This window comes from Pieris rapae, chromosome 3 (genome assembly GCF_905147795.1).
Source record: "Pieris rapae chromosome 3, ilPieRapa1.1, whole genome shotgun sequence".
Lineage (NCBI taxonomy): Eukaryota > Metazoa > Arthropoda > Insecta > Lepidoptera > Pieridae > Pieris > Pieris rapae.
The window spans coordinates 1,257,970-1,278,396 of NC_059511.1; the positions used below are offsets into that span (position 1 = coordinate 1,257,970).

Below are 20,427 nucleotides of genomic sequence, written 5' to 3' on the forward strand. Positions count from 1 at the left end.
ATTGATGAATAAAAGATGTTATAGACAAAAATAGTTTATTTTTGATTGAGCAATTTAGTAATGCAATTCTTCTCGAATGAACGGATGTTTTAAGCACTCATTGACAGATATTCGCTGAGAAGGATCCAACATTAACATTTTGTCCAAAAGATCTTTAAGTTGTCCAATCTTTTTTTCTTCGCCAGGTGTCATTTCCTTTCTAGCTTTTTTCATTTCTTTCAGAAGGTCTCTTCCAATTGTAATGTTAGACACTTCCTCACATTTTTCTCTTCCGGAAAATTCATCTTTTCTGTGATATAAGAAGTTGTTGTTATAATTAAAGTGTTGGTCTTTAAATTTTCCTTTTTTAAGAAGTCTTGTGGGAATTCTTCCTTTAAGGTCCATAAAACATTTCAACATTTTATTATTAGAGTTGCCAGTAAATAATATTTTTCCTGTTGCCATTTCGTACATGGTGCAGGCTGTTGACCATATATCTACTCCATGGTTATAAGTTATGCCTAATATAATTTCTGGGGCTCTGTAAAATCTTGAGACTAAGTATGGTGTTGGCTCGTTCTCTTCCACTTTAAATGCTGAACCAAAGTCACATAACTTCAAAACATTTTTTCTATCATTTACTAAAATATTATCTGGCTTAATATCGGCGTGGATATACCCGACTTTCTTAAGAAGTCTCAAGGCTAGTAATAATTGCACGGAATAACTGTTGAGGGCTTTTATGTTCAGCCCATGTCTACCATATTTCTTTAAAACCCCTCGTAAGTCCATATGAAGGGATTCTAAGACCAAACAAAGGTGTTTTTTGTGCATAAAGTGGCAATCTAACTTAACACAATGATATTTATTTGTTGGGTCTGCAGTATTCATTTCTTTTAATGTTGCTATTTCTTTTAATCCCGTCTTGTACATTAAATCATTGTTCCTCATAATTTTAATTGCAACTTCAGTGTTAGTTTTGGTATCTTGAGCCCTGATGACATTTGCAAACACACCTTGTCCTACTAAAGATTTAATTGTGTATCTGTTGTTATTAATAATATCTCCTATTTTAATATTATAATAACCCTCTTCATCATCCCAATTGTCTGTTAGTTGAACACTATTTTTGCTATTGTCTTGAGTTACTTTATCAGTTATTTGTTTAGCAATGAAATCTTCCTCTGCAAACATGTCAGTTGTCTCATTTTTGATTTGAGTTTTAGTTTCATTTGAGTTGGTTATTTCTTGCATATCCTTTTTTGTTATACACTTTTCTTGATAACTTTTGTTTTCTTGTTCAGCAATATCTTTACTATGCGTAAGTTGTTCTAATAGCCTCTTTCTTTGTTGTCTTCTTTGCTCAATAATAGATTCCTCATCTTCAGAGTCTACCTGTGTATAATCAACATTATGAACCGGTGAAGATTCTACGTATACAGTGGAAGAGGAATTTTTTTCACTTTTGGATCTTTTACTATTTTTATCTTTATGAAGATTGTCAGAACTAGACCGCTTTTTGCCATGATCATCATGCTTGCTTTTGGAACTTGATTTAGAATGTTTTGAGAATTTCTTAAGTTCCTCTTTTAAGGTCTCTCGCTGTTTTATCAGTTCGTCAATAGAATTACTTTTAGATGAATATGGTGGTGTTCTAGACTCATTCAGATGGCGTTTAGAATCTTTACTCCTTTTTGCACTTTTATCTCTCTTTGAATCTGTCCTATGTTTTGAGTATTTTCTGTGATGATCTGCCATATTATTTAATAAAGAAATTTTGTTTCGTATGGTCACCTAATCTGTAAAAATTAAATATTTTACATATTAGACTGGTGAAAAAGTAAAATATATCTATTTTAAAGTAAAAAATCATTTTCTATGTATAAAAATGGATTTATTTAGACAGGCAAGCATTTTACATACAGTAAATCAGATTCATGATGTTAAATTTTTTAATTTTGACATAATGTATAGAATATGATGTAAATTTGCAATCATGGATCTGATATTTTGATATAAAAGATGTAATGTTAACTATAGCACTGATTACATTTCCACCCAATCTCGACATCTGATGTGTCAACATTACTAAGTGATCGACTTTTCATGTTGCTGTTATGTAAGTTGCCATTTTTGGGTTGGCTGCATACTCATTTTACTTTTCCATCCATTGTTATCTATTGGAATGAAAAATATGTATTAGTCAAACATAATGATGACAGAAACCTCATATTGATATATCAACTTTGGATAAAATATTTTACACAAAACAAAGTGTCATTCTTTTACTCATCCTTTTCGTCCCAAAGAAATCAACATTTTTTATAGCACACATATTATAAAACATGCAAAACTTGTTTGAAAGTAATAATTTCCAATCCCAGTTTTCATACTCTTAAACTAATAATAAGTGTGCTACTAAAATGTTATGAGTTATTCTTGAACAACTCTTCTGTAGTTACTCAATATTTATAAAACCAATTTCACCATAAGCTTTTATAAATGTTGAAGCCGATAACATATTAATGAAAATTTACACTACATGGCCTCAGAAGTACAATCTGGAATATAAGAAAAACATTTAAAGATTTCGTAAGTATAATGATAACCCAGTTTATTAGTTCAGACGAGGATCAGGCACATTGAGATAGATTAAAGCTGTGTTACATCATAAAATAATTTTGCTTTTCTCTTGGTAATTGATTGAAGTTTGTTTGTAACGGGCTGCATAGTCTACTTAGACGTATTGAACTTCATCATATACCGTATTGAATTTCACATTTAAAATGTATATTCACGCAAGACTTACCTATTTTGTTTGAAATCTTATAGTGTTATTTTCTGCAGTCATAAATAGTTGTACTAATCAGGCCATAATTTTTTAAAACGCGTATCCTCATAAATATTCCGTAAAACTTAAATTTACCGGAGATTGATAGAAATCAACTGTGTCATTAATAATGTGCATATAATAAAATTTGTCAATAAACTAATAAAGAAATAATATAAGTACCTAACGTTGAACCCAAAAATTACTGTACTTTAGTTTTGTTTTATTGCCAAAAAGTTAGCCATTACTTTTTGATTGCAATTTGACAATGGACTAATGACTACAGAGTCTGTAGTACAGACTATTTACTTACATGTGTTTATTGTTTGGTGTTGAACTTATTCGATTAGCATTCATAAAAAACCAAATTGGACATATTTTTAAATCTCAATTGTTGTACGTCTCAACAACAAAAGATAAGAATTAATATACATCTCAACGGTGACTTCACGTTAATTTAAAATATTTAATATCAGGGTTTAATATTATAAAAAAAGCATACATTTTTACTAAAATAGCATATTAGTATCCAGAATAATACTTGTACACTTAAATAAAGTTTAAAACTGTTAAAATTTTGTAAAAACAAAGAAATGCATTATTCTAGTATGCTTTGTTACATAGTAAAAGAGAGCTTGACTCTCAAAGTTTTATTTACTATTGAGACTAAAGCATTTCACTTTCTAGAACAAGAGATTTCTCATTATTACATGTTTGGTTTGGTCTCTTATCTTAATCGCATGATTAAGTAAAAATAAGCCAACTTTTTTGTATCGTGCACCATCCCACATGACATAACATTGTGCTCTTTTGAGACTATTGTCAAAAATTTGACATTAACTTTTAAAAATTAACATGACTCTAACCTATAACCCCGAAAATTACTTAGTTTAATATAGAATAAATTTACAAAAAGTTGTTTTATATAAATAATATACCGTGAAAAAGACTTAAGGTATAGGTAAAATGAATATTATCAGAAATACAATTTCAAGAGCTTCTGCTCATTATAATTTTGGTATGAAAATGCCATTACAACATTTTCACGTAACAAAAGGTGAGGCATGGTTATTATTTATAAAATAAGAATTCTGTATGGTTAATTATTTTACCTTTTATATTCCTCATTAAGAGTAAAATTCTCAAGTTTTAAGATAGAAATAGTATTGGAGGTCTAATCCTGTAATAAAACAGTTGCTATAGTTACCACATTTTATTTTTGTTGGATGGTCTTTTAAAAGTACTTTTTTATAATTACAGTACAATGCTTATACTCACCATCAGCTCTGGGGATTGATGGATATCTGCAGACCAGAAAGAAGATAAAAGAACAATTTGCCCAATTCACTGACACATTTAGAGCTAAAATGAATGACTTTGTACATGATTCAAAACATATGATTTTTACAGAGGATCTTAAAAATATGGTCCACATGGCTGAGCCCACAGACTTAAATTTAGTACTTGATATGGTTAAGAAGTAAGTTGTAATTTGAAGAGTTTCTTATTTTAGAATATATATTCTTATTTCTTGTTACTTATTTAAATATCTTTATATTCTTATCTATATCTATGGCAACTATCTTGGCTGCAGATCATTTTTCTACTAATTAAAATGTGCTGGTTAACTAAAAAACCACCCGACTGCAAAAAAACTGTGCAGATGATTATTAATTCATTGCTAACACACAGCATATAGCTTTTTTTATATAATATAAAAGTTGGACATGGTAACTATTAAACTTTTTTGTAGCAATTTAATAATTAAACTGTTAAGACAAGATCATTTTACAAGTCCCTGTGACTGTCACACTTGAAACTAAACCAAACATTTTAGTCATTAAATCTTTACAATATGAAAATCTATTATGAGACAAGCATGGATGTAATGTCTATATAATAAAAATAATAACATATACTTCAATTCTTGTGATGAATATATAATATAATAACCTTCAGGGCAATAGATGACTGTATTTATTTTTTCAGATTTAATACACAAAAATCAGAGTTTAGATTTGGATCATTTGTCTTTGGACCTGTTGTGATGAGGATGTTCTATTTCCTGGATGCTCCAACTGAAGCTTTAAAGGTTAGTAGACAGAAGAATCATAAAATTATTGTATGTAGGTCTGTTTAATGTAATACATAGTTTATATAAATTAAAAAGTTAAAAAAGCTTGACAAAATTCCTGTTAAGAAAAATTTACTTTATACAAATTTTTTTAATATTTCCTGTGGGGAAAAAATAATAATAGGGAAGAATGCTTAGGTTAGGTTTAATGTTGAGAGTATATTGCAATTGTTCTAGTTTTCTGATAGAAATCATGAATTCTTACTTCTACAACTGATAATTTTATTATTTACTGTTGGAAATACTATTATTAGCATTTTTCTTTTACAGTGTTTTGAAAACCCAGATAATGCCGGCTTCTTTGATCAATTAGTCAGTTACCAGATATTATTGGATCTTCTCTACAATCATGAAATGTATGATGAAATGTTCAAGATATTTGAGAAAGTACAAGAACGCCAGTTGAATATGACAAAGTATCCAAAGTATCCAGTTGTTTTAATACTTGCTGCTTGTTATAAACAGGTAAAATTTGTTGTTGTATGTTTGACTTTCTTTGTTGTATTTAACATTTGTTGGAACGGTGAATATCGTAACGAAAACGGCGTAGGAGGTTGATGATGTACTTGCCTATTGAATATAAATTTAGAAATCTGAGGCCCAGACCTAAATAGGTTGTAGAGCCACTTACTATGCTTTGTCGTTTATTAAAATCAATATTTTAAATTATGGAGTTTTTTTTATAAATGACTGATTATTTTCGAACAAGATCAAGATTTATTTTACTTCATAAAGCATGTTTTATACACATTACTAGTGACCCGCCCCAGCTTCGCACGGGTGCAATGCTGATGAAAAGCAGGTTTTTATTATGTATTGTTTTTTCCGTCGCTGGAAAGCTCCGATAATATACGCGTTTGATCGCTGCTAAATAAGCTGTAATGGGCTGTATAGATCTATATTAAATGAACAATGTATTCAAGGTATTTAATTGGTTAAGGATTAATGCTGTATCGGTTAAAATCGCTTCGAAAATTAGCCATTATTTGTCGTAAAAAGTAAATGACAAAAAAAAGTTATTGTGGGTTATCCATAAGAGATAGACATATGCCATCCGGGACTTTTCTGTAGAACTTTTCAATGTGTAAAATACTTAGTACATTATTTTTATAAAACTCGTAGGGTTCAGCCTACGTTTGCAATGTAAGCGGAAAAAATGTAATTATTTACGACATCACATTAGAAACCTCAAAAATAACAGTACTTCTCTACTATTTAATGGATGTTATTATACATATAAACCTTCCTCTTGAATCACTCTATCTATTTAAAAAAACTGCATCAAAATCCGATGCGTAGTTTCAAAGATTTAAGCATACAAAGGGACATAGGGACAGAGAAAGCGACTTTGTTTTATACTATGTAGTGATACTTGATTTTTCATATGGTCTTATAGCCTTTTGGTTGGTATAGATTTATATAGAAATATATATAGAATATATCTTGTAATAATGAAAAAGTATTTTTAATATTACAAACATTTACTTGAGTTTTTATGTTTACAGAATACACCAGAAAGTTATGAATATGCAAAGAAATTATGGAAGGACATGTCTGCTGCCGGGACCTCCCCTCTCCGTAGAAGTTGTACATTCATGAGCGGTATGTGAAATGTGTCTTAGGCTATACAGCAAAGTTTTGTTTGAAATCGATGCAAGCTGTTAAATTTTTGTATAAAGATTATGTATGAGTACAGATTTTTAGGGTTTTTCAGTAAAAGTGTTCAGAGAAACAGATGAGGAAATTATAAAACTAACCAAGACATAACGAGTTCTACATATATAAATATCAAATTAATAAAATTGCCTTTGTATTTATGTCTAGAGAATTTTTTTTTCATTCTCAAAATGCAAAACCCAAATGCCAGCACAGATATCAGGCCCTTCATAAAAATACTATAATCTATATATTAGTATATTAAAATAATTGCAACTTATGAAATTTAATCCCAGATTAGTCGCGACTGTTTGTATATGACAATGAAAGATACATTTTCGCTCTTTATAAGAGTATTTTTTTTAAATATATTATGTCTTAGGTAGGAAATTGGTCTGTTTTGCGTAACATATATTATGTCTTGGATAAGTAACAAATATTGGGCTCTTAAAAATGTATACTATTGATAAAATATTTTTTATTTTATTTCAGCCATGGCTTTAAGGAATAATGAACCACACATAGCTCTAGAGTGTATATCGTTACAAACACCGCATTACGTCACAATTAGGAATATTAAAGTAAGTACTATGAAATAATGTATATTAAATATTTCTTTTTTCTATAGGCAAGTATACTCTAATTTTTATTTCCGTAGAATTCTGACTTCAATATCACGAACGATATATCGAATTAACTTTAATCACTGCCTACTAATTCCATGTTTAGTAAAACTTTTTAATAAAATAAAATGTTATCTTAACTGGTACTACTTGTGTTTTTTACTGATTATTATAAAAAGTGACGTAATTATCACTCGACGTAAAACCATTTTTAATGTGGCAAAAGCATTTAATAAATTTAATACATTCACTAACAAATTAAATGTATGTATAGACTCATGTTCAGATTCATATTGAAATTGAAAATTGTGCCCCGCCAAAAAGGTTTACCATCTCTGACATGTCAAAAAATGATAGCTGTCAGAATTCTAGGAAATCAGGGGTATTTGTTATAACATATGCAAATGTGTATCTTCATAGAACAGGGAGGGGCTATGGACTCTTAGGGTACACTCTTGACATTAAAAGGGCAGATTGATGGGCAGACAGATGGGCTTCAGGACGTTTCTCCATCGTTGCCTGTTAGAGTTTATCCTGCTGTACTCATTAACCTCATGCGGCAGACTTGATCTGGTCAGTCCAACTCCTGACCTTGGTGGACCTAGACCCTTAGTCGAATTGGATCTGAAATATGCTTATATGAATTGGTGCTGGTTCCAACACGTGCGCGGCAAATGTCTTCAAAAAGTTGTAGATCGACCGTATTTTGATGCTAAAATAATTTAAAAAAAATTCAATTATATTAGTAAAGGTTATATTTAAAATATTTTTTTTTCAGGTCATAGCTTTATGTCAAGTGGGTAGGATTGACGATGCCTTGCCAATTCTAAGAGGTGTTTTGGATATAGACTCTCCGAGTAGAATAGACAAACACACGTTCTTTTCAGAGACGGTATGTTTGTTAACGGTCTAAAATCGGTTAAAGGGTTATATGTAAGATTAATTAGCTAAAAAAATTGAGGTCCATTACTTATGTTACTCCGATTTGGGAAGCTATAGAAGCTAAGCCAAAGGTTTTTTGTAACATGTTTCATTCATGTAGTTTAATATGTTTATGTAAAAATATGTGGTAAAATTGTACATAAATTTATTCATATTAGGGCCATTTAAGTATTAAGTATGTACTATAGGGTATTTGATTTTCATATATTTTTATGATTACGTCAACAGTAATTATTTACTTTTTTTTATTATTGTATTGCTTTACAATTAAATGCATTTTCGATTCCTATCAAAAATTAATGCGTCCATATATTATTATTATTTTAGATAGCTTTGCTTTTGTTGACAAGAGGAGGGGGAGGAGGGATGAATTACACTTAATCAGCTTACGTACTTTAACGGCCCCATTGGCAACGAGGAACATTTATGAACGGACCAATTTAAAAACCACTAAATTCATCAGTTTCTAAATCAGTATAGAGTGCTATTAGTATAATTGAAGCGGTTATTTAAAGCTTCCCCCAAATCGTTCATTTTGGTCCTTCGAGCCGGAACAAATTGAGAAACTGTGATGTTTTGGAATTGTAGAATTGAGCAATCATATATCAGATGATATTTGCGATATGGCGAAAAGTTGTTTGAAATACTTTTAAACGTTTAATTTATGCTTATCTATAAAATTAAAAAAAATATGTATAATAGTTTAATGTTAATTATTTTTACAGATAAAAGCAGCACAGGAAGCGGTAAAACAAAAGAATGACAAAGATCTTGAAAAGACTTTTGAAAATATCGAAAAGGCTTTACGGGATCGCGATCTCATAGATGATCAGGTATGTACAAGTACTATGCCTGTTATAAATATCTATCTGATATATTGATTAGTTTTAATCGTCTATGGGCAATATGTCTATAGTCTATACCCCATGTTGATTCGATATTTCTTGTCTACTGGCTACAGATGACAATTATTGCTAGGCCTTGTTACCAGGCCATTTTGTCTTAAGAAAAAAAAACAATTATTTCGGGATTCTAAATTTGAATACAAAATTATATCTTAACTGTAAAATGTCACTAAAATGATTTTGGAAACTAAAAATATGTCATTATAACACGTTCCATTTTTTTAATATTAATAATTCTCATTTTATAATATTATAAATAATTTATTAATATTTCTTATTTTATAAAATAACCACTTTCACCATTTACACATACATGTGTATGTATATCTAAATTATTTCATTTTCTGAAATGGTTATTTTTAGTACTAGTGGCCAATTCATTATCAATTCTATGATCGCGATACTTTGTAGTTATATTAATCTGATACAGAAATATCATTTTTTATTAAAACCTTTTTTTTGCAGACTTTAGACAAGTTGGTGACAAGCGACATTATATTATCTGTGAAGAAACACGACAAACCTCGTGGTATGCCTAAAATGCCGTTTGGTCAGAGGCAACGGAATTTGAGTTAATTACAATTATAAATATAATGCAATGTATGATTCGTACTATGTGATAATATGTAAAATTAACTGTATTAAAATGTTATGTACACAAGTCTTTGATTTAAAAACAAAATCAAATTTAAGATATATTCAAAATATACAGAGAATTTATATTTAATGACATCGTAAAATTATGTGGACCGCAATATTTAGTTATATTTTATAAATATAAGAACAAAATTCCAAACTCTGTGAATATGTATGTTTTAACCGACTTCAAATAAGGAACATCAAAAAGTATTTTCAAATTGGAAATACTAATTTTTCCTTTTACATCCTTGAACAAAAAATCTGATATGTTATTCAGGGAGAATTACAATGGTGAAAGAAAGCGGTTCAGTAGAATTTGAGTTTCTTACCAAAAAATCGTTCCTTTTGTAGTATTAGTATAGATTTATTACTACATATTTAATATTGTTTTTATGTGGTACGAATCATTTGTACCAACGAAGAAATTGCATTTTGATGTCAAATATAACAGATTTAGTTGTCTGAAATGGAATTGTGTGCTTGATTGTGAATGTTTAAAATTGTTCAAAATAAAGTGTTGATGTAGTATATTATTTTTATTTATGATCCTTGCCAGTTTTATTTTCGCTTTCCGGCCAGAATAAAATAAGTAATTTGCTTGAATGTTGTATTAATATGTAACAGACGATTAAATAATTGAATAAAATCTGATTTTTTTTAAAACAATACTTTCACAAGAAAACATAATTTTACAATTAACCTTGGCTTTATTATTTTTTAAAGTCCATATAGTGATAATATGATACAATATATTTTTTGAATCATTTTTCATTTTTATTTTTTTTTTAATTTTTAAATTTGTCTATCAAAACGAAGACAAATTTTATGGATTACCTAGTTATTAACTCAGTTACTCTGGTGGTTGAGAACACTAAAGCCGGGTTTCCACCGCGAAAGGGTAATGAGTGGGAAATGGTTAGGCGGGACGGACGCCTTTTAAATGAAATAGGTTTACATTTCCACCAACAAAGAGATTTGTCTGTTGATTTCCACTGCAAAAGGAAAATGAGAGAGAGGAATCAGCGGAGCGAGCTGAACGAAAAATGAGAAATGGAAAATGAACAATCAGTTTACACAGAGAGCGAGTTCAGTTGGGGTTTTGAACGTGCGGTAGTGTTTTGTTGCGAATTTGCGATGTTGTCGAGTGACACGGGATCAAGTGAAGACAGTGATTATATTGTATACAGAAAGAAAAAGTACGTAAGTAGGAAATTGGTCTGTTTTGCGTAACATATATTATGTCTTGGATAAGTAACAAATATTGGGCTCTTAAAAATGTATACTATTGATAAAATATTTTTTATTTTATTTCAGCCATGGCTTTAAGGAATAATGAACCACACATAGCTCTAGAGTGTATATCGTTACAAACACCGCATTACGTCACAATTAGGAATATTAAAGTAAGTACTATGAAATAATGTATATTAAATATTTCTTTTTTCTATAGGCAAGTATACTCTAATTTTTATTTCCGTAGAATTCTGACTTCAATATCACGAACGATATATCGAATTAACTTTAATCACTGCCTACTAATTCCATGTTTAGTAAAACTTTTTAATAAAATAAAATGTTATCTTAACTGGTACTACTTGTGTTTTTTACTGATTATTATAAAAAGTGACGTAATTATCACTCGACGTAAAACCATTTTTAATGTGGCAAAAGCATTTAATAAATTTAATACATTCACTAACAAATTAAATGTATGTATAGACTCATGTTCAGATTCATATTGAAATTGAAAATTGTGCCCCGCCAAAAAGGTTTACCATCTCTGACATGTCAAAAAATGATAGCTGTCAGAATTCTAGGAAATCAGGGGTATTTGTTATAACATATGCAAATGTGTATCTTCATAGAACAGGGAGGGGCTATGGACTCTTAGGGTACACTCTTGACATTAAAAGGGCAGATTGATGGGCAGACAGATGGGCTTCAGGACGTTTCTCCATCGTTGCCTGTTAGAGTTTATCCTGCTGTACTCATTAACCTCATGCGGCAGACTTGATCTGGTCAGTCCAACTCCTGACCTTGGTGGACCTAGACCCTTAGTCGAATTGGATCTGAAATATGCTTATATGAATTGGTGCTGGTTCCAACACGTGCGCGGCAAATGTCTTCAAAAAGTTGTAGATCGACCGTATTTTGATGCTAAAATAATTTAAAAAAAATTCAATTATATTAGTAAAGGTTATATTTAAAATATTTTTTTTTCAGGTCATAGCTTTATGTCAAGTGGGTAGGATTGACGATGCCTTGCCAATTCTAAGAGGTGTTTTGGATATAGACTCTCCGAGTAGAATAGACAAACACACGTTCTTTTCAGAGACGGTATGTTTGTTAACGGTCTAAAATCGGTTAAAGGGTTATATGTAAGATTAATTAGCTAAAAAAATTGAGGTCCATTACTTATGTTACTCCGATTTGGGAAGCTATAGAAGCTAAGCCAAAGGTTTTTTGTAACATGTTTCATTCATGTAGTTTAATATGTTTATGTAAAAATATGTGGTAAAATTGTACATAAATTTATTCATATTAGGGCCATTTAAGTATTAAGTATGTACTATAGGGTATTTGATTTTCATATATTTTTATGATTACGTCAACAGTAATTATTTACTTTTTTTTATTATTGTATTGCTTTACAATTAAATGCATTTTCGATTCCTATCAAAAATTAATGCGTCCATATATTATTATTATTTTAGATAGCTTTGCTTTTGTTGACAAGAGGAGGGGGAGGAGGGATGAATTACACTTAATCAGCTTACGTACTTTAACGGCCCCATTGGCAACGAGGAACATTTATGAACGGACCAATTTAAAAACCACTAAATTCATCAGTTTCTAAATCAGTATAGAGTGCTATTAGTATAATTGAAGCGGTTATTTAAAGCTTCCCCCAAATCGTTCATTTTGGTCCTTCGAGCCGGAACAAATTGAGAAACTGTGATGTTTTGGAATTGTAGAATTGAGCAATCATATATCAGATGATATTTGCGATATGGCGAAAAGTTGTTTGAAATACTTTTAAACGTTTAATTTATGCTTATCTATAAAATTAAAAAAAATATGTATAATAGTTTAATGTTAATTATTTTTACAGATAAAAGCAGCACAGGAAGCGGTAAAACAAAAGAATGACAAAGATCTTGAAAAGACTTTTGAAAATATCGAAAAGGCTTTACGGGATCGCGATCTCATAGATGATCAGGTATGTACAAGTACTATGCCTGTTATAAATATCATTCATTCATTCATTCATTTTATTTTTAATGGCGACTTCTGTGTCAATCACAATTCCGCCAATGTCACGTTCTAAGCATTATCACGGTGAGGATAGATTTGATGGATTGAATTAAATCTAAGCAGAGTTACCCAAAACAAAAATGACTTCACAGAAAAAAGACAACACACACAAAGCTTACTTCAATCATAAATATATACTAATATATACAAGAGGTTAACATAATACTACAAGTTATGGAGGGGAGAATCCTATAAGTTTAATTTATTAGCAGAAATAAATTTCCCTAACATTTTGACGATAGGACTGGATGGGAGGGAAAGAAGGGAGTTAAGGTTACATGGACGAGGGAAGTTTGGAGGTAGGTGGTCATATAACGAGTCATTAATTAGAGAACAGTTAAAAAATATATGATCTGTCGAGCCTTCGTCCATACCACACTCACAGAGAGAACTGTCTTTAATTTTAATTTTGGCTAAGTGAACGGGAGTACAAGCGTGCCCTATACGAAGACGGCAGATTAAAGATGTGACCTTTTTGCTTAAAAACTTATGTTTAAAAAACCACGGCGAAGAAGGGATTGAATATTGAATATTGGCATAGTGCTTGCCGGTTTTTTCTTTAGAAGATTGCCAATCAATAGTCCAGGATTTTAGAAGGTGGGAGTATGCAAGAGCTGTTAGGTCGTGGGCTGAGATGTTAGGGTGCTGACAAGACCCGCAGAAAATAGCACCTTTTGCACAAGAGTCAGCAGTTTCATTACCCGCTATACCACAATGACTAGGTATCCATATAAGTACAATTTGAATATCTTTTTTACTACACCTAAACAAAGCTTCTCTTATTTTTAAAATTGTAATATGTTTTTTTTTAGATCTAAATGGATTAGAAAGAATTGCCTGTAAGCAGCTGCGAGAATCGGAAAAAATTGTAACTTTATTCAGGTTATGGGACTCAGCGTACAAAACAGCCTCCAGAATTGCAAAAGCTTCACCTGAAAATACGGAGGTCAAAGGAGGAAGTTTATAGCTCAAAACTGTTTTGTATGAAGGGACCCATACAGCCGCACCGATGCACTCATTACTGGGAAACTTGGAGGCATCAGTATACATCGGCAACCATCCCTGCCAGTCTTTAGAAATTTTTTCTAGAAAAGAAATGGAAGCTTGGGGGGATTTTATATCAATTCCAAAGTTTAAAATTATTTTAGGGTCAAAAATGAGGGATTCGTAACTATTTAAAAACAAGGGATTACTAGGGAAACTTTCAACGGGATTAGGAAGACGAGATAGTTTCTTAAAACTGAGTAATAGGCATGGAACATTACCTGTACTAGATGGCATCGTAAGAGAAGATAAGCGACGTAATTTGGACAAGATGGAGTGTGAAGAATATTGAAGGACTTTGATGAAGAATCGGTCACTTAAAAATTGTCTACGCAGATACAGGGGGGGGTCAGCACATTCTATTTGGAGAGCATTGATGGGTGAGGATTTCATAGCACCAAGGATGATGCGTAAAGATTTTGATTGAATTTTGGAAATTTTGTCAAGGGCTTGCTTGTTGCCAGGATCTAAAAGGAAGGTGCCATAATCAAAATGACTTCGTACTACAGCATTGTATAAAAGCTTTTGCGAGTAGGGATGTGCTCCCCATCTCACACCAGATAACGAACGAAGAACGTTAACACCCTTCTCACTTTTTTTAATGACATGGTTGAAATGGGGAACACCGTTTAATTTTGAGTCTAAAATAAGGCCTAAAAATTTTACATGCTTAGAGCAAGACACCGGGGACCCTTTAAATGAAATGTTACATTGAGGAACCCTGTATTTTCTAGTAAACGTGACTGCCGTACATTTGGACACAGAAATGGAAAGACCATGATCATCTAACCAATCACCCAAGTAATCCAGAGCCGAATTTATGCGTGATGATGCTTCTTCAATTGAATTTGATGAAAGGTATAAGGCTACATCGTCCGCGTATTGAAGGATCTGACAGAAGGAATTCACTACAAGCTCCAGATCATAGGTGTAAATATTATACAGGAGTGGACTCAACACAGAACCTTGAGGTAAGCCCCTCCATATAGATCTAGGAGACAGCACGGTATTTTGGGATCTTATAATAACACAACGACACGAAATAGAATTGCAAATAAAACGTACTAACTTCTCAGGGATACTCAGCTGAAGCATTTTTTGCCTGAGCACTGGAACCAGCACGTGGTCATACGCAGATGCGATATCCAAGAAAACACCCACAAAGAACTGTTTCTTTTTAAAAGCAATCCGAATATCGGTGGTTATGACACTTAAACTATCCGTCGTACTCAAGCCCTTCCTGAAACCGAACTGGGATTTTGCGAGGATATTGTTATTTTCACAAAACCATTCTAAACGATTTTTAATCATATATTCCATAATTTTTAAGAGGGTGGAAGACAAAGCAATAGGTCTGTATGAAGAGAAATCTGATGGGTCCTTGCCAGGTTTAAGCAGTGGAATGACGATTTGTCGATTCCATGAGTCAGGAATAATTCCAAGATCGAAAAATATGTTGACTAAATCAAGATAGTATCTTTTCGTGCCTAACGAAGAATTTATGAGGAATGAGTAGGGGATTCCATCTACTCCAGGGGAAGAGTCAGAAAGACCATTTAATGATTTGTTGAGTTCTTCCAAGGAAAATTGACAATCCAGACTGTTTGAAGAGGGGATAAAAGAATTATACTTAAAAGGAAGACAATCATAAAAAGGGACTGAAGAAGGAGCCAATTTGTCGGCAAAGGAGGTAATCCAGCTGGAAGGATCATTGAAAGGGACATCGTAGGAATTGAGCGAACATCGGAATCTTCTGATCTGCCTCCAAACCACAGACGAAGGGGTACCAGGAGACATGCTCTCACAAAACTTATGCCACCCAAGACGTTTTTTTTTATTAAAAAGTCTACGAGCAGCTGCAGAGGCTTGTTGATAAATTAAAAAGTTTTCCAAGGTCATGCAGAGACTGTATGACCTTTCTGATGCTTTTCTTTTTTGAATCATCTCTGTGCATTCGGAATCCCACCAAGGAGGGGAAATTTTTCTATGTGTTGAAGGTTTAAGAGGAATATGTAAACAGGCAGATGAGTTAAGGGAATTGATAAAATCATTGTATGAAGATAGACAGTTTTCAGCAGAAACTGCGGGGAGCGCAGCTATTTTTGAGTCCATAGTGGATGAAAAGTCTGACCAATTGGCCTGGTTCAGATTAAATTTTAAGAGAGGAGAATGGCGAATAACACTCCTTAAATTGGATGGGAGATCAATGAAAATAGGGAAATGGTCACTTCCACATGTGCTCTCAAAAACCCGCCAGGATAGAAAAGGGAAGAGATCAGGAGAACAAAGTGATAAATCCACTGCGCTAGCGGGATTCTGAGATGGAAGACACCTTCTCGTAGGACACCCATTATTCAAGACACTTATGTTTATATCATCAAGTAAATCGAGTAGAAGGGACCCAAAAGAATCTGAGGAATGACAACCCCAAGCAACATGGTGGGCATTGAAATCACCCAACATGACAACAGGAGGAGGAACCGAAAGGATAATAGAACGTAAATCAGAAATGAGGTCAAAATGAGGATGGGGAATATAAACAGAAATAAATGAGATATTAAAAGCCCTCATAGCCACAGCATTAATACCATCACTATGAGGAAGGGATAATGAGTGGAAGGTGAGAGATCGACTGACCAAAAAGGCACAGCCAGCATAGCCATCATCCCTGTCATCTCGGAGACAACGATACCCAGAAACCCTAAAGCGGGAATCCGGCAATAACCAAGTCTCCGATATGGCTAGAATAGATGGAGAGAATTTGTTGATCAGAAAGGCTAATTCGGATTTTTTATTACGAATACTCTTACAATTCCACTGAATCACCAGATTCGCCATTTTTGGTAACAAATGAGTGGAGCAAGTTGATTTTTTGGGCAACGTGGGACGGTACGGGGATATCATCATACTTAGATAGCATGTTACAAATCAATGACCATAAGCAGTCAAGAAGATTTTCATTAGGGGAAACTTCATTGTTGATAAGGGAAGAGGGGCTTATGGCACAACCATTTGGTAAACATGAGGGTAAATTGGAAGTAATGGCCTCATGGGCCGCTTTATCATAAGATTTACCTGATGTTGGCCTAGAGCGAGAAGGGAGAAATATAGTTTTCCTGTATGATGTAGTCTGGGGGGATACTTGGGAAGGTATAATAATGGGCTGGGATAAACTGAATGAAGAGGACGAGGTAGCTTTTGCAGAATCTGCAAAAGATTTGCCACTGCTAGGTCTAAAGCGAGCTGATGCTTCCAGATAGGATATATTTTCCTGCGACATACAGTGTTTAATATTTCTTTGTCTATTATGCTCGGGGCATGCTTTGTTGGTTGCAAAGTGTGGGGCAGTACAAAATAAACATAATGATTTTGTTTCCGGGATATTACATTCATCGCCAGAATGGGCTAGAGTACAACGAAAACATCTAGGTTTCGACCGGCATTGTGACTTAACATGGCCAAATCTGCAACAGTTAAGACACTGGATTGTCGGAAGTTGGTAAGTATCTACGGGGAGGGAATTATGACAGGAGAATATTCTCTCCGGAAGATTTTGTCCTTGAAACGTCAAAACAACGGTTTGTGTTGGAGTCCATGTAATTTGACCATCGGAGATTGTCTTGCGATTTAGGCGTCTGGCCTTGAGGACTATACCAAAACCTTCGGGAATTTCAACAGTCTCAACAAATTCTTGCATCGACCAATCAGCTGGGACACCTCTCACAAGGCCCATACGGGAAACATTATAATTGGGAATAGTAACAGAATAATTGCTGGAAGGTACTATGGGACTAGATATAAAATTATTGGCATCTAAACCCGACTTAAACTCAACAGATATTCTGTTACGACCCACTTTCTTAACACCATCTCGAACAATGTTGGCTACTTTGTTTTTGACCAAGAAGTGACCAAACTTAATTGGGCGGATTGATGTACCAGCGGATGGGTCAGCTTCAGGGCAAGAAACATGTACTATAAAAGGACCCTTGTCATTGACAAGGTAAGTCTTGGGTGAGTCAGTTAATGATGGATGGGTATAAAACCCAGGGTTGACATCATCAGCAGATGACCGGCCTTCAATCAATGGTTTTTTAGAGGGTTCCATTAAAACTTCTTTGTCAGTGTCGAGTCTGCGTTTGACACCGGGATGGGAAAACATTGAGGGGGATGAATCCATTAACTCAACCGGAGAAGAGACCCTATCCGGAGGATCCGGAGGGTCTGGAGGATGTTTCTCCATTAAGGACTACTAAAAATATAACAAGTTAAAGGGAAAAATTAAAAAATAAATAAAAATAACTTACGTTATTAGTTGATGTTATTAATTAACCACCACCAATTAGATAAGTCAGCTTAAACTACGATAAAAATAGAAAAAACTAAATAATTAAATCCGAAACACGTGTTAACACTTAAACCCGCAACGACGGAAAAAAACGTTATAAATATCTATCTGATATATTGATTAGTTTTAATCGTCTATGGGCAATATGTCTATAGTCTATACCCCATGTTGATTCGATATTTCTTGTCTACTGGCTACAGATGACAATTATTGCTAGGCCTTGTTACCAGGCCATTTTGTCTTAAGAAAAAAAAACAATTATTTCGGGATTCTAAATTTGAATACAAAATTATATCTTAACTGTAAAATGTCACTAAAATGATTTTGGAAACTAAAAATATGTCATTATAACACGTTCCATTTTTTTAATATTAATAATTCTCATTTTATAATATTATAAATAATTTATTAATATTTCTTATTTTATAAAATAACCACTTTCACCATTTACACATACATGTGTATGTATATCTAAATTATTTCATTTTCTGAAATGGTTATTTTTAGTACTAGTGGCCAATTCATTATCAATTCTATGATCGCGATACTTTGTAGTTATATTAATCTGATACAGAAATATCATTTTTTATTAAAACCTTTTTTTTGCAGACTTTAGACAAGTTGGTGACAAGCGACATTATATTATCTGTGAAGAAACACGACAAACCTCGTGGTATGCCTAAAATGCCGTTTGGTCAGAGGCAACGGAATTTGAGTTAATTACAATTATAAATATAATGCAATGTATGATTCGTACTATGTGATAATATGTAAAATTAACTGTATTAAAATGTTATGTACACAAGTCTTTGATTTAAAAACAAAATCAAATTTAAGATATATTCAAAATATACAGAGAATTTATATTTAATGACATCGTAAAATTATGTGGACCGCAATATTTAGTTATATTTTATAAATATAAGAACAAAATTCCAAACTCTGTGAATATGTATGTTTTAACCGACTTCAAATAAGGAACATCAAAAAGTATTTTCAAATTGGAAATACTAATTTTTCCTTTTACATCCTTGAACAAAAAATCTGATATGTTATTCAGGGAGAATTACAATGGTGAAAGAAAGCGGTTCAGTAGAATTTGAGTTTCTTACCAAAAAATCGTTCCTTTTGTAGTATTAGTATAGATTTATTACTACATATTTAATATTGTTTTTATGTGGTACGAATCATTTGTACCAACGAAGAAATTGCATTTTGATGTCAAATATAACAGATTTAGTTGTCTGAAATGGAATTGTGTGCTTGATTGTGAATGTTTAAAATTGTTCAAAATAAAGTGTTGATGTAGTATATTATTTTTATTTATGATCCTTGCCAGTTTTATTTTCGCTTTCCGGCCAGAATAAAATAAGTAATTTGCTTGAATGTTGTATTAATATGTAACAGACGATTAAATAATTGAATAAAATCTGATTTTTTTTAAAACAATACTTTCACAAGAAAACATAATTTTACAATTAACCTTGGCTTTATTATTTTTTAAAGTCCATATAGTGATAATATGATACAATATATTTTTTGAATCATTTTTCATTTTTATTTTTTTTTTAATTTTTAAATTTGTCTATCAAAACGAAGACAAATTTTATGGATTACCTAGTTATTAACTCAGTTACTCTGGTGGTTGAGAACACTAAAGCCGGGTTTCCACCGCGAAAGGGTAATGAGTGGGAAATGGTTAGGCGGGACGGACGCCTTTTAAATGAAATAGGTTTACATTTCCACCAACAAAGAGATTTGTCTGTTGATTTCCACTGCAAAAGGAAAATGAGAGAGAGGAATCAGCGGAGCGAGCTGAACGAAAAATGAGAAATGGAAAATGAACAATCAGTTTACACAGAGAGCGAGTTCAGTTGGGGTTTTGAACGTGCGGTAGTGTTTTGTTGCGAATTTGCGATGTTGTCGAGTGACACGGGATCAAGTGAAGACAGTGATTATATTGTATACAGAAAGAAAAAGTACATATTACCTTATATAGTTATTAAATTTTT

General features: G+C 32.4%; 3 protein-coding genes across 7 annotated transcripts; 2 read left to right on the top strand and 1 right to left on the bottom strand.

The window, feature by feature from the left end:
* Positions 1-18: 18 nt before the first annotated feature.
* On the bottom strand, positions 19-3,087 carry LOC110991515 (serine/threonine-protein kinase PRP4 homolog). 5 transcript variants are annotated; one of them, XM_045634477.1, is made up of 3 exons: positions 2,789-3,081; positions 2,030-2,156; positions 19-1,778 (listed from the first exon to the last, which is right to left on the bottom strand). In XM_045634477.1, exon 3 carries the CDS (start codon positions 1,735-1,737, stop codon positions 55-57), a length of 1,683 nt encoding a protein of 560 aa, XP_045490433.1. In that variant the 5' UTR covers positions 1,738-1,778; positions 2,030-2,156; positions 2,789-3,081; the 3' UTR covers positions 19-54. The 5 variants fall into 5 exon arrangements, with proteins under 5 accessions (XP_045490433.1, XP_045490432.1, XP_045490434.1 ...); XM_045634476.1 differs by having other exon boundaries at positions 2,030-2,540; XM_045634478.1 differs by having other exon boundaries at positions 2,993-3,079.
* A 561-nt stretch (positions 3,088-3,648) lies between these two features.
* On the top strand, positions 3,649-10,234 carry LOC110991519 (pentatricopeptide repeat-containing protein 2, mitochondrial). The gene is made up of 9 exons (XM_022256891.2): positions 3,649-3,866; positions 4,070-4,289; positions 4,799-4,901; positions 5,214-5,408; positions 6,449-6,545; positions 7,092-7,180; positions 8,001-8,114; positions 8,890-8,997; positions 9,535-10,234. Exons 1-9 carry the CDS (start codon positions 3,776-3,778, stop codon positions 9,643-9,645), a joined length of 1,128 nt encoding a protein of 375 aa, XP_022112583.1. The 5' UTR covers positions 3,649-3,775; the 3' UTR covers positions 9,646-10,234.
* Positions 10,235-11,011: 777 nt separating this feature from the next.
* Positions 11,012-19,724, top strand: LOC123690692. Its single transcript, XM_045634565.1, has 4 exons — positions 11,012-11,111; positions 11,932-12,045; positions 12,821-12,928; positions 19,025-19,724. Exons 1-4 carry the CDS (start codon positions 11,025-11,027, stop codon positions 19,133-19,135), a joined length of 420 nt encoding a protein of 139 aa, XP_045490521.1. The 5' UTR covers positions 11,012-11,024; the 3' UTR covers positions 19,136-19,724.
* The last annotated feature ends 703 nt before the right edge of the window (positions 19,725-20,427 follow it).

Excerpts from the sequence above, each read along its gene's own strand:
- LOC110991519 (XM_022256891.2), top strand. The coding sequence starts at position 3,776 with ATGAATATTATCAGAAATACAATTTCAAGAGCTTCTGCTCATTATAAT. Across the intron at positions 4,902-5,213 it reads CTCCAACTGAAGCTTTAAAG|TGTTTTGAAAACCCAGATAA; the intron begins GTTAGTAGACAG and ends TTTCTTTTACAG. Across the intron at positions 6,546-7,091 it reads AAGTTGTACATTCATGAGCG|CCATGGCTTTAAGGAATAAT; the intron begins GTATGTGAAATG and ends ATTTTATTTCAG.
- LOC123690692 (XM_045634565.1), top strand. The coding sequence starts at position 11,025 with ATGGCTTTAAGGAATAATGAACCACACATAGCTCTAGAGTGTATATCG. Across the intron at positions 12,046-12,820 it reads ACACGTTCTTTTCAGAGACG|ATAAAAGCAGCACAGGAAGC; the intron begins GTATGTTTGTTA and ends TTATTTTTACAG. Across the intron at positions 12,929-19,024 it reads GCGATCTCATAGATGATCAG|ACTTTAGACAAGTTGGTGAC; the intron begins GTATGTACAAGT and ends TTTTTTTTGCAG.
- LOC110991515 (XM_045634479.1), bottom strand. The coding sequence starts at position 1,737 with ATGGCAGATCATCACAGAAAATACTCAAAACATAGGACAGATTCAAAG.